Source organism: Grammomys surdaster, unplaced genomic scaffold, assembly GCF_004785775.1.
Source record: "Grammomys surdaster isolate TR1022 unplaced genomic scaffold, NIH_TR_1.0 211, whole genome shotgun sequence".
Classification (NCBI taxonomy): Eukaryota; Metazoa; Chordata; class Mammalia; order Rodentia; family Muridae; genus Grammomys; species Grammomys surdaster.
In genome coordinates, this window is record NW_021604656.1 from 7,165,570 (window position 1) to 7,179,102 (window position 13,533).

Genomic DNA, 13,533 nt, shown 5'->3' on the forward strand with positions numbered 1-13,533 from the left:
ACGAAGTGTGCTCCAAGGTCAGGAAAGGATACGGAGGAACTTTAAATATATATTACTAAGCAAAAGCTGAACAGGACCTACTATGTGACTCCAACTCACTGGCCAAGCCCCGGACCTTCTACAAGCCAGGCACGTTCTCTACTACTGTGTAGCCTCGTCTCCCGGGTCCCACCTGTTTGCACTCAATTATAACCTTTTTTCCAAAGGGAGAACTAGTGACCTAGAGTTTTACATCCAGTAAAAATCCCTCAGGATTAAACTGAAATGTAAAGGCAAACAGAGTGGCTCACAGGCTCCTTTTCTTACTCTCATAGACACAGTGTGACACCTAGCAGGCAGGTAGTTTAGGAAATGTAACAGGGTCCCTTAGGGACAAGAAAATGATCCCGGACGAAGGAATAAAAATGAAAAACTGTACATACAACTCTTCATCAAAGCCAATTTTATGAAGTCCATACACACACACACACACATACATATATATATATATCTTGATCTTGTGTCATTTGACAGGGACCAAAAAAGAGAAATGTGTGGGATCCAGGGACGGCAGGAGTTAAGAGCTCCTGGATCTATGCATTATTCTACAAGTAGCAAATACTTCCTGATGGGACAATTTATAAACTCCATGGAGAATCTCCAAAGGACATAAAAGTAGTCTATACCTATCAACCTAATAAAGGAGGCAACTGGAATAAGGCAAACGACTTGATCTCAAAGCAAAGGGAGAAAAAGTGTACACAACAGGCAGGACAAACAGAAACCAGTGCCCCTAGGACTACACTGCTGGATTTAAAGCAGGACTTCTTCATACTGCCAGAGAGAGGGAATGAGGACTAAGGCTGTGGCTCATCAGTTGGGCAAGTGCTTGCCTAGCACACGGGTAATGCACACGGGTTCAATCCTCAGCATCCCAGCAGGCGTTTGGAGGGAAGGGAGTAATAATATGGACGTCTTAGGCAGATGTGGTGATCCCCTTTGAGCACAGCACTTGGGAGGTAGAGCCGGGTGGATCTCTTTAAGATGGAGGTCTACATAGTAAAGCTGGTCTACATGTACATGTGCCTGCACAAACACACACAATTGTAAAAAAGAAACAAAATAAAACAAGTGACCGACCCACTTCCAACAATAAGCATCTTTTGAATCACATTTAACAAAGGCTGACACCCGGTCAAAACTCATTGACACATTTCACACATTGGAATCTTCTCAAGTAGTAGGACTCCAGTGACATTTGATCAAACACAAAAGACACCACTTCCTAAGTGAACAAAAAATATTAACTACTTTACACACACAGACACACACAGACAGACAGACAGACAGACACACACACACAATTCACACAATTATCATGAAGAGTGAAGAAGCTAGAGACAAAACAGCCACCAAACAGATTACCAGCAGAAGGGCTGGAGAGAGCACCGAGATGCTCTTGTACAGGATGAGTCTGGTTCCTCATAACCGACTGTGGCTCACAGCCACCTGTAACTCTGGTTCTAGAGAATCCAGCATTCTGTCCTGGTTTATAGCTGTGTCAGCATGTGCTTGGTGTACACAGGTATACGTAATAACAATAAATACACCTTTTAAAAAACCAACAGCACAAACAGCACGAAGATTTCCTACAAATTAGCAAGAAACAATCCAGACGAAGGCTCCTCCACATGAGGAAAGGTGTTCTTCCTCGTCCACATCAATCTGTAAGTTACAGCAGACTCACTGGATGGCTCTGGGGTTTCGGAGCGCTGCAGTAACTGACTGCCACAGAACTGCAGGCTTAAGTGTAAGTGAGTCAGCTCTTTATGTTAATTTCATGGTAAACACTGGATTTCATTACCAAGGCCTTACAGTTCCATTATTTATCTAACAAGCCAGACACATTCGTGGGCTTAACCAAACAATGAAAACAACTAAAATGTGCCTCAATTGTACATTCATTTAGTCTAATCCAGTATTCAAGAACAAATCACAATAGCCACATGTGATCGTCGACAACTCAAAGCAAAGGAAATCATTTTCAAGTGAAGAGAACTCTGGTTTCTTATATATAAAATGGAAGAGAGGGAGAGGGCAGTATCTGTTTTCTAAGAGAAGTGTGGGACTGGGGACTGTGGTTCAGTAGAGTGCTTGCCTAGTACCTGTATGCAATAGGCCCCACACTGAATCTTAGCATTGCATAAACTGGACACATACTTGCAATCCGAGAGATCAAACAGGAGGGCTAGAAGTTAAGGTCATCCTTGGCCACCCAGAGTTTGAGGCTAGTCAGTCTCAACAAACCATGAGCTCCTGGTTCGGTAAGAGACCTTGTACCCCAAACAAGACAGAGGGCAACAAAGGAGAGACGCAATCTCAGCCTCTACAAGCGTGTACACACACGTGGATATGCCTGCACATGTACACACATGTGGGTATGCCTGCACAAACACACAGTTCTTTTTTTTTTGTTTGTTTTTTTGTTTTTTTGAGACATGGTTTCTCTGTGTAGCCCTGGCTGTCCTGGAACTCACTCTGTAGACCAGGCCGGCCTCGAACTCAGAAATCCGCCTGCCTCTGCCTCCCAAGTGCTGGGATTAAAGGCGTGCGCCACCACTGCCCGGCAAACACACAATTCTTTATGTTAATCATTTTATTGCACAAGTATATAATTTTCTGGTACCACATCACCTCATTTGATGTTTAAAAGAAAATTTCAAAACAACAACAAAAAAAAACCCAAAAGCAGAGTCTTGCTAGACACAGTGAAGTCACCTTCTCTCAAAGAAGTAAAGAGGTGTTAACAACTGTCACAAATAGCAGACTCCAACCTCACCTGAGGTTTGAGATGTGAGTTCGTGGCTCTTCACACTGACAGAAAACAGCGATGAGAGCAGCTGCTAAGAGCACTTGCTTGCATCCTCCTCCAAGGGAAACTGCTTTGGCTGACTCATGAGTTAGCTCTCAGAAAGAACTTAGATGTGGGGCTGAAGACACCACACAACAGTCAGGAGCGCTTGCTCGCTGCTCCTGCAGGAGCCGAGTGCAGTCCTCAGCACCCTCACCAAGCAGCTCCAGCTGCAGGCAAACCAGACATCTTGGGACTTCTGGGGGCACCCTCCCATGTTCACACTCATACACACACACGCACACATAAATAATAAAAACACATCTTTAAGAAAAATCTCATAGCTGAGTGGTGGTGGAGAATTGTCTTTAATTACAACACTCAGGAGGCAGAGACAGGTGGATTTCTCTGAGTTCCAAGGCCAGGCTGCTCTACAGAGCAAGTTTCAAGATAACCAGGGCTATATAGAGAAACCCTTTTGCACACACGGAGTGTGTGTGTGTATGCACACACATGCACATGCATCTATTTGTGAACTTGGTTTCAGTCCAGATCCTGACCTGAAGAGAGTAAAGGGAAAGCCAAGCCACCAATAGCAGTTAACGGAGGTATTAAAACCACCCCTGGGGCTGGGACAGGGCTCGGCAGGTAAAAGCATTTGTCACACAAGCCAGAAGACCTGAGCTCAGTTCCTGGAGCTCTCGGTGTAGGGAGCTAGTTGTCTCTTACCCTTCACACATGTGCCTTGGCACGCATGCCTTAGTGTTCATGTGTGTGAGTGCACATGCACTGAAGGAAAAAGATGCCAAACCTGAAATATTTCTGATCTTAACCATTCTTGATAAGGAATTTGCAACCTGTGCCTTCATTCTTAGAAAGGGTCATATGGTGGTCAGTACTGTAACCCTGACAGGATGACAACAGACTAGGAGACAAACCTCTGCACAGCTCTGAAGGAGGTTTTAAACTGGTTAATCAAGGTGGAAAGACCTAGCCCAAAAATTTGGTGGCACCATGGTGTATATACATACACACATATATATACTCACACAATTTAATTTTAAAACTGTTTTAAAAAAAAGTAAGTTTTCCTTTTACCTTAACAAATTTGAAGCTCAGCTTTACTGCTTGCCAAGAAAATTATGTTTCTTATGCTGTTTTTTAAAAAATTATTTTATTTATATGAGTACACTGTAGCTGTCTTCAGACACACCAGAAAAGCGCACTGGATCCCATTACAGATGGTTGTGAGCCACCACGTGGTTGCTGAGAATTGAACTCAGAACCTCTGGAAGAGCAGTCAGTGCTCTTAACTGCTGAGCCATCTCTTCAGCACTCAACTCCCTTATGCTGTTTTTTTTCTCTCCAGAACTTTCACTGTTATTTTATGTGCATGGTGTTTCACCTGCATGCATGCCTGCATAAAGCATGTGTGCCTGGTCCCAGAGAGGCCAGAAGAGGGTGTTAATCCTTTGAGACTGGTTCTGGAAGGTTGTGAGCCAGCATGTGGGTACTAGAGATCTAATCCAGGTCCTCGGCAAGAACAACCCACAGCCCTCCCTCTTAATGGCCTAGTCCGCCTTTCAGCTCCCTCACACTGTTCTACCAGGAAACACTGTTGCATAGTAAAAGATTTCCAGTAAGCATTGTAACAAGCTGCAGAACCTTGCAGTTTCAGTAAAGGGCTACATAAAGTCTTCCTTGTTTCTAGAGGCCAGTCTTGTTGGCTCTGAAAGGCAGACAGGAAATGCCTAGCCATAGTTGACCTCTGTCTAAGAAACCCATGTAAATAATAGCTTCTTAATTTTTAGTAATTTTTGAAGCAGTTTAATACTGATTGCTTGAATCTACTATTGTGAGAATATTTACTACACACAAACAAGTAAACACTACAAAGCAGTACTGTTTTTCCTAGAGAACTGGTTGACAATCACTGACTACTTTAACATGGACTCTGCGAAAAACTGATTTCTCTAAATATCTGAAAATTTGTAAGGGGTCAGTGAGGTGGCTCAGCAAGTGCTTGCAGCCAGGCCTGAAGACCCAAGTTTGCTCAACAGGCCTGACATGGTAGAAGAAGAGAACAATTCCCACAAGATTCCCTCTGACTTCCACACCTGGGCCCTGATGTACATGCCTACACATTACCAGAGACAAATGTAATAAAATAACTGTTATCAGTCACAAGCCATCTTTGAAACAAAATGGTTAATACTAAATCATTTTCTATGAGTCAGAGGAACTCTCCAGCTTAAACCCAAGGACAGTAAGAAGGCTGGTAAAAAGCACTCACTACCCAAGCCTGATGACCCTGTTTCCTGTTGTAGAACCAACTCCTTGAGTTGTCCTGATGAGTGTACATGCACGCGCGCGCACACACACACACACACACAAACATCTTTTAAAGAGTCGAGCTGGGCTCGGTATGCTGGTGCATATTTTTAATCCCAGACCTTGGGAACCAGAGACAGGAGGATCTCTTTGAGTTCGAGGCCTGGTCTACATAGAAAGTTACAGGAGAAAGTTAGGAGGCTTAAGGGAGAGAAGGTTAAGATGAGGTTTCCAGAGGACTGTGTCCGTTTGTATATGCTTCACTCAGTGCCGATCCACAACGGGTATTTAAATCATTGCACAAAACGGTCCAAATGCATTCACAAACACACTGTTTTAGGAAGTTTATACTATGCACCAGGTTCTAGGAACAATACAATAACATCACAGCCCCTTCCTAGCAGAAAAGCATTAAATAATCATAACTATGCAATTATTGAACTATAATATATGACACACACATACATACATACATACATACATACATACATACACTAATGGCGTTGTGAGAAACTGCAACAGGTGACCCAGTAATGCCTGGACAATCAGGCATACTTCTTTGAGAAACTGACCTCTGTTCTACAATGTAAAGGATTGGTAGAAGCTAACAAAGAGTAGGAGGCAGGCCAGAACAAGCTGTACAAAAGTCCTAAGGCAGAGGGTAAATGGAGTAACAGGTCAAGGAATTACAGACAGTGTGGCTAACCAAAAAGACCAAGAAGAAGGATGCCACCAACAACAATGGAGAAGCAGGCAGAAACCATCGACGGGCCCTGCCACTATCTCAGATTTTAAGATAAGTGGACCTTGCCGGGACGGTGGTGGCGCACGCCTTTAATCCCAGCACTTGGGAGGCAGAGGCAGGCGGATTTCTGAGTTCGAGGCCAGTCTGGTCTACAGAGTGAGTTCCAGGACAGCCAGGGCTACACAGAGAAACCCTGTCTCGAAAAACCAAAAACCAACCAACCAACCAAACAAACAAACAAAACCATCAACCAAAAATTTAAAATGTTAATTCAAAAATTATCTTTCTGAGCTGGAGAAATGCTCAGTGGTTAGGCACACTGACTGCTCTGCCAGAGGTCCTGAGTTAAATTCCCAGAAACCACATGGTGGTTCACAACCATCTATAATGGGATCTGGTGCCCTCTTCTGGTATGTCTGAAGACAGATACAGTATACTTACATAAAATAAATAAAATGTTTTTTTTTTTAAAAAAAAATCTTTCCGTATTACTAGTTTTCAAAAAGAAGCTGTAATTTCTTAGTAAAACAACTGTACCGGGGCTAGAGAGACTAAACGTTTCGAGCACTGGCTGCGTCTGCAGGGGACCCAGGTCCTAAGCATCCACATAGTGGCTCACACGCATCTGTAACTCCAGTCTCAAGGGATCTAATACACCTTCTTGGGCCTCCACAGATACCACGCACATGTGGTACACAGACAGACATGCAGGCAAAACACTCAGACACATAATTTTTTAAAAGTTTTTAAAAAAGTACTGCACTGTTTTAAACTGTTTTTCTATTCCCATTGTTGTGGGGAGAAGGGACACACATTGGGGATCAAAGGACAGCCTCTGAAGTCACTTCTCTTCTCTACCATGAGTAGCTGGACTCAAACCTCGGGTGTCAGGACTGACAAGCCCCGTTACCCACTGAGCCATCTAGCTCGTCCACTTTGCAAAATCACTTCAATCCAGTAAATGGGCTGAGTTTTCTTGTGTGTTACAAATCGCATAGTCTCAAAATCTCTGACAAAAATAATACCAGCACTAGGGGAGACAGATGAGTTTGAAGCCAATCTGGTCTACACACCGTGAGTTCCAGGACAGCTGGAGTTACAGGGTGAAAACCTGTCTTTTAAAACAAACAAACAGCAAAACAAAACAACTAAAACATAAACAGAGCTATTCTAATACAGATAAAAAGCATATGGTCTTTTAAATGAGGCTGTTCACAAGACCTACAACCAGCTGTAAAAAGATGACCCTGGGCAGACTCAATACAGAAAGTGACAATTGTGGCTGACGTACACACCTGCTGAAAAATATAAAGATGGTGCTTTCTTATAGCAGCGTTAACAAGGAATGATGATTCAGTCTACAAAAGTTTCTCTCAACGGTGTCACACACCCTCCTGCTTGAGGAAAAAAAAAACTGACCTCACCTTGGAACTAGATAAACCTTGAGAGAACTTAAAGCTGAGTTCCAGTGGTTTTTACTTGCTTCCTCGCATAAAACTGTTCACAATGTTTGATACTGTCAACTATTCAAGCGCTCTAGAATGTGTTGAAACATACATCTGATAGGTTCCACCAAGGCTCTTAATTAACTGCAAGACTTGTTTTCCTGAATAGACTTTAAAGCAATTACTTGATAAGAATTCCCCTTGACACCGACTGTGTTTTCTTGCGGTTCATTGCAACCGCTAAGACCCAGCCAGGTGTCTGTCTCGTCTCTCCCCCTACCCCACCCCCCAAAAATCAAACAATGTAACCTATCCAATGACTGGCAGCTAAGGGATGACGGAAGTATATTGTAACAGAAAGAAACAGCAAGTCGCCTATGAATCAAAGTCATTTACTTTTCTCCTTTCAGGCGTGAGCTAGCTATTACAATGTGACCGAAAACAAGTTCCACGTCATGATTTTTATATAAAAGGCTGAAAGGTGGGAAAGAGTTCAGTATTCACAACCGAGAACCAACCCTCCACGTACTTCTCACCCCCAAATCTCTCCAATTAGCAGGCAGGTAAAACAATGACCCCCACCCAGCCTGGCCAAAGGCCGAGCGCCGCCCGCGCCCAGCCTCCCCGCAGCGCCCGGCTCCTTTGTGAGAAGTGGGGTCTCGGGGCCCGGAGCTCGGCGGCCGCGGCGCAGCCCAGCACAGGCCGCGCGGCTCGCCCGTCCCGGCCCCGCACAGCTCACGCAGCGGAAGCCGGCGGGGCCTGACCGGAGCTCCCCAGGGCCGCCGCCTGGCCAGGCCGCCCCTCCGCCGCCCTTCCCAGCCCCGCCGGCGACGCGGCGGCCGCCCGGCCCGCACCCTCACCTGCTGGACCGAGCTGTTCTCGGGCACAGCGAACTCCTCCTTCTCTTTAGGCGTCTTCACCGTGACCTTCATGATCTTGGGCTCTGCGGGGCCGCCGTCGGCCGCACTGTCCTGCGCGCCCGGTGGGCCGCCGCTCTCTGCGCTCTCGGCCATGGCGGTGACTCAGGCGAGCGCGACACGGGAGGGCTGCGGCTGGGTCCGCGAGGCGCGACAGGTTGCGGGGCCACCGAGGGTGCGTAGACGCGGGCTGCGGGTGCAGGCCCGGGTGGGCGATCGGCTGCCGTGTGGACGCGGGGACTCTCCGCGTCGCCGCCGCTTCCTCCTCCCGCACCTCCCCCCACGCTCGTCGCCGGCGCCGCGCAGGGCACGCTGGGTAACGCGCTGGCCGCGGCGCCGACTCCTGGCGGCCGGCTGCGCGAGGCACGCCGGGTAGCGCGTTGGCGAAGGAGCCGACTCATGCAAGGCAGCGCTCGTTCCCGTCTTAGCCGGCGGACGAAGCGCGGGCTCCTCCAGGTCGAGGGAGCGCTGGGCACGGCGGGAGAACTTAACCCACTTCGCGTCGCCCGTTCTTCGCTGAAAGAAATTTAAACGGGGTTTCTGGAAGGCACCATGATGGTGCCTTAAGATGACGTCACGGCCAGCGAAATTGCTAGAAACGCCTGGCCCCATTGCTCATGGTCCGGGTATCCACCCCACCTGGTCCCCGTGGGCGTCGGCTTATAAAATAGTGGCGAGCTGCTTTATTTTAATAAGCATAGTGTTGGTGCCCGGGTGGAAGGAATTGCGATTGCCTCGTCTTGTGCTCAGGGCTTGGAAGCTAAGGCAATGGAGGAAAGTCTTCAAAGGAACACGAAACAGACGCCAGTGAGCAACCAGCGCAACCGCAGGCGCTTCCCTCCCTGGAGTCAAACCGGTTTGGTTAGAAGATAGGGCAACCCATGTTGTCTGTCTTCCAAGCTGCGTGGGGACAGAAACAGAATGCCTGAGACTGTCCACCCACCGGGTAGGAGTTAGCCTAGCTGTTGTGTGCCTTTTGTAGTCTGTCCAGTTAAGTTACTGGGCTTAATGGCATCAGGGATAATGGTTGAAAAAGTATTTTCGGCACAATGTAGGCACAAGTAAGTTATTTCACATGTGAACGCCACGTCATTTATTCGTAAAGATAACGAGTAATACAATCCGGCACTTTATGTTAACCAACATTGCACAAATGTGAACTCTGACAGCGTACCGTGACCCAAATATGCAAAGACATTCCATAGTTCTGCTCTTGGGCCATCGAACCCTGTTCTATGATTAACTACGGTTGCATAAACACTTCTTAGCAGAGCCCTTTGAAATCTGGGTCAGAGTTTCAAAGTATAAAATGGCGATACAAGTGTCACTTGATATCACTTAAATTTCTGTCAGCATTGTTCAATCACAGGAAGAAGTTACAAGCTTTATGTCTAGGTGTGAGAAAATTGTTACTTCTTGGGGCAGAAAGTTCCACCATTGGGCAAGCAAGCATTTTGGAACATTGTCTTGTATATTTACGTATATGAAACCTCTGTCCAACTTTATTAGTTCCCCTGTTGTCTGGTTTTCCTTCATGCTGTATTCTCCCTGTGCACTTCCCTAGGCTGCCTTCCCTGATGACCACACACACACACACACACACACCTTCCTCTGTCTTTCTCTGTTCTCACATCACATCGCTCTCCACCCCCGGAAGTCTTCACTCCGTTGCCCTTTAGAAACCTAATCTGTTCTGCTCTAATAAATTGGCTGTAGATAACCTCTACTGGTGTATGTATAGAATGCCCTTGTAATTGTCTATATTTTATTTCTAAAAATCTTAATGTATATGGCATGCTGTGAATGAGAATTCTCCCAGCCAAACAAGCAACCACCATCTTAGGTAGTTCAACTGCACTTTCTTGGGAAAGGCTCCTCCCAGCTGGCCTTTCTACCACACAGCTTCATGGAGTGGTAGGGAGGGTCACAAGACCCTCACGGGAGTATCCAGCCTTTCCTACCACCTGTTGTTTACAGTATTTGCCTTAATTGCAAGTGGCCCCAAGGAAGGTCTAGAGTAAATAGGCCAAAGAAGACTGTGGACTGGGGAGAGCGCCATCCATGTGGCCAAGGCCCTCATCCCTGCTGCATAAGGACTTTCTAGGAGTCCCTGCATCCCATTAAGGAACCCTTCACCTAGGCTCTGTAAGGAAGTCCAATAAACTCAGGCTCTTCAAGTGGAGTTTGGTGGAATCATGCCGTGGTTTGTTGTGGAGACTTTAGGAAAAGGGGTAGTAGCCATTGCTTAAGTTGTCCTCTGGGAAGAAATTTTAGCAACAAGACATAGTTTATGACGCATTTAGTGTGTTAGTTGCTTTCCTCGTTCATTGTTTTAATCAATTTTCATACAAGAAGCAACTTAAGGGAGGAAGGGTGTTTGGGGCTCAGGGTTTGAGGAAATAAAATCCATCCTTCTGTGGGGAGCTTGGCATGGGGTCAGCCTGCTGCTGTAGTCGCAGGACTGTGAACTGCTTGGCATGAGATCAGCTGCTGCTGTAATCGCAGGACTGTGAACCAAGAAGCAGGAAAGGAAACGCCTGTGCTCGGCTTTCTCTTCTTTGCCTTGTTATTCATTTAGCCTGGGACCGCAGACCACTCAGATAGTGCTGCCTACATCCAAGATGAGTATTCCTCTCATCACTTAGCTCTAGAAAAACCTCACAGGGAGGTATGGCCGAAGATGAGCCTTAGGTGTAGTTAGGTTAGCAATCAAAAGTAACCATCACAGGAAGATAGGGTGTCCTTAATTAACCTCCATGATGTTAACCTGTCAGAATCAAATTGTAAAGGACCCTTGGCAAAGCCGACAGGGATTTTCTAGATAAAGGATCTGTCAACTTTCTCCAAAGATAGGGGTCCAGTGGGCCATACTGTCCTTATCCAAAATATTCAGTGATTATAGATTTGCTGATCTGTGGTCCAGCTGTCTATTTGAATCTTTGGTAGTGAGGATAGGGGATTATTAAATGGTTGTTCTGGAGGTAATTATAAGAACATATTTCAGTTGTTGTACATTTAGTTGAATGCAATCCCCAAATATGGAATCAAAGACCAGTAGATAGTATTTGCCAATTTTCTTGTAAATGTCCAATTTAAACTACCAACTTGAGGTCACTTGGGTCATAAAACACCTGAAATTTGACCATTCAGCTACCACAAGCTAGTCTGAGCCAGCTCCAACTAGTGGCTCATGACTTAAGTCCCTGCACTTGGGAGGTAGAGACAGGCAGATCTCTGATTTCAAGGGCAGACTGGTCTACAGAACAAGTTTGAGTTCTAGGTGGGGTGGGGATGAGGAGGTGGCTATTCAGAGAAACCTTGTGTGTATGGGGTGGAGGGGGGGAACAGGTAGTATTCCTTGACAGAATAAGTTAACCAACAAGAATTTATTGAGCACCATTTAGCAAGTTTATTCTAAGGCTATGTATAAGAATTGATATAACAAATACAATGTCATACACATGTCAAATAAATGATAAAAGTAACAAACATTTCATGTTATTCCCTGTCCTGGATAGTTTTACGTCAACTTGACTAGCTAGAGTTACCAAAGAAGAAGGATCCTCTATTGAGAAAACGCCTCTGTAAGATTGGGCTGTAGGCATTTTCTTAATTAGTGATTGATGGGGAAGGGCCCAGCCCATTGTGGGCGGTGCCATCCCTGGGCTGGTGGTCCTAGATTCTGTAAGAAAGCAGGCTGAGCAAGCCATGAGGAGCAAGCCAGTAAGCAGCAGGCTTCCATGGCCTCTGCATCGGCTCCGGCTTCCTGCCCTGCCCTGTTGAATCCCTGTCCTGATGTCCTTAGACGACGAGCAGTGATGTGGAAGTGTGAACAAAATAAACCATGCGCTCCACAAGTTGCTTATGGTCGTGGTGTTTCATCACAGCAATAGTAACCCTAACTAGGGCACTCCCCTACTGTACAATCCGTATCAAACAGAGCCCAAGAGCTTTAGTAGAGGCAAGAGGATTACAAGTTCCAGGCCATCCTCATCTACAGAGTTTGAGGCCTATCTAAAAACAAAAACCCCCACACGGGACATTTTATTGAAAGTTTAGTTCCAAGTCTGTAATACTCTAGATAAATCTTATGGTGTTTTCCCCAGTCTGTAGTGTTGCCAAGATTCAATTATAAACTTACATTTAATTTCAGTAATATTTCACACTCTTGGTTTTGTGGTTTTTTTTTTTTTTAATCTAACTGGGATTTACTCGAGATTTGGGAACAGGCCTAAAAGTATCCCAAGTTTATCTTCCTGTGGCATTTTCTCCAAACACAGTGTTGCTGACTATGGGAACACAACCTCCCAGTCACAACCTGAAGTCACAAGACTGGTTCTCCTGGAAGCTAGGAACACAGTGTAACTACTCTGGGAGGTAGGCTCTGGCTCCTGTCTTGTTGGTTTTCAAAATTGCAGGCCTTTTTTTTTTTTTTTTTTTTTTGGCAGATGGTAGATTTATTCCAAACAATTGGATTAGAAATGTTTCCCAAGCTCCTCTATGTGAAGACTCTACTGCTGTATATTGTGGAAACCGTCAGCCGATGAGCTATATGGAAATGGTAGCTGCTCTGCAGTGAGAAACGTTCAAACTGTTTTATGAAGCGAATCTAGGATGATAAGGCTTCTGAGGTCTTCAGGACTGATAGCAGATCTGTAACGAAAGGCTTTTAACCTCTGCAGCTCTCTGGGGAGAATCCATTCTTTGCCTTTTCTGGTTTCTAGAGGATACTCACATTCTGTGACTTGTGGTTACATGTTTAACTTCTAGTCTGCTGTCACTTTCCACTCCCTATCGGCCTTTTTTCTTTTAAGGATGTCTGGCCCACCCAGATAAGCAGGTGGCCTTTGCATGCAGCAGTGTAGCCAAGGATTTTGTAGACTAGACTTGAACAGGTGTTGTGAAACAGTTACTTCTGAGATTGAAACATTGTATCCTGCAAGGAACCGCTTTAATTAGGAAGGTAAACAATTCAACAAGCTTCTGGAAGTCCCTGAAACTTACCAAATTCTTTAGGTCCTCCTCCCTCCAAGAATAATCAATAGGAACAACGTTGCAAAGAAGATTCTCAGACAAATCAAGTTACAAAGAAGACTGACACCAGGCCAGCTGCCTGAAAGACCTTTGGAGCAACTGAAGTGCCTAGAAAGGACACTCTCTAACCTGGCAACTTGTCTGAAGTCTGTACAGTGTGCTACAGGTTCCCAGCTTTGTGAGATGTCACCCTGCTTTGGTTATATAGCTTTGAGTCATTTCTGCTCCTGT

At 45.6% G+C, this 13,533-nt stretch overlaps 1 protein-coding gene across 4 annotated transcripts in view; it reads right to left on the bottom strand.

Moving 5' to 3' along the window:
• The window catches only part of Ubqln1 (ubiquilin 1), a 38,783-nt gene extending 30,201 nt beyond the window's left edge, over nucleotides 1-8,582 (bottom strand). For 2 of the 4 annotated variants that reach the window (XM_028771971.1, XM_028771969.1), the window contains exon 1: nucleotides 8,212-8,582. In XM_028771971.1, coding sequence (XP_028627804.1) covers nucleotides 8,212-8,364 — 153 coding nt within the window. In that variant the 5' untranslated portion in view covers nucleotides 8,365-8,582. The remainder of the gene's footprint in view (nucleotides 1-8,211) is intronic. The other 2 variants (XM_028771970.1, XM_028771968.1) reach the window with 1 other exon arrangement.
• Nucleotides 8,583-13,533: the final 4,951 nt, after the last annotated feature.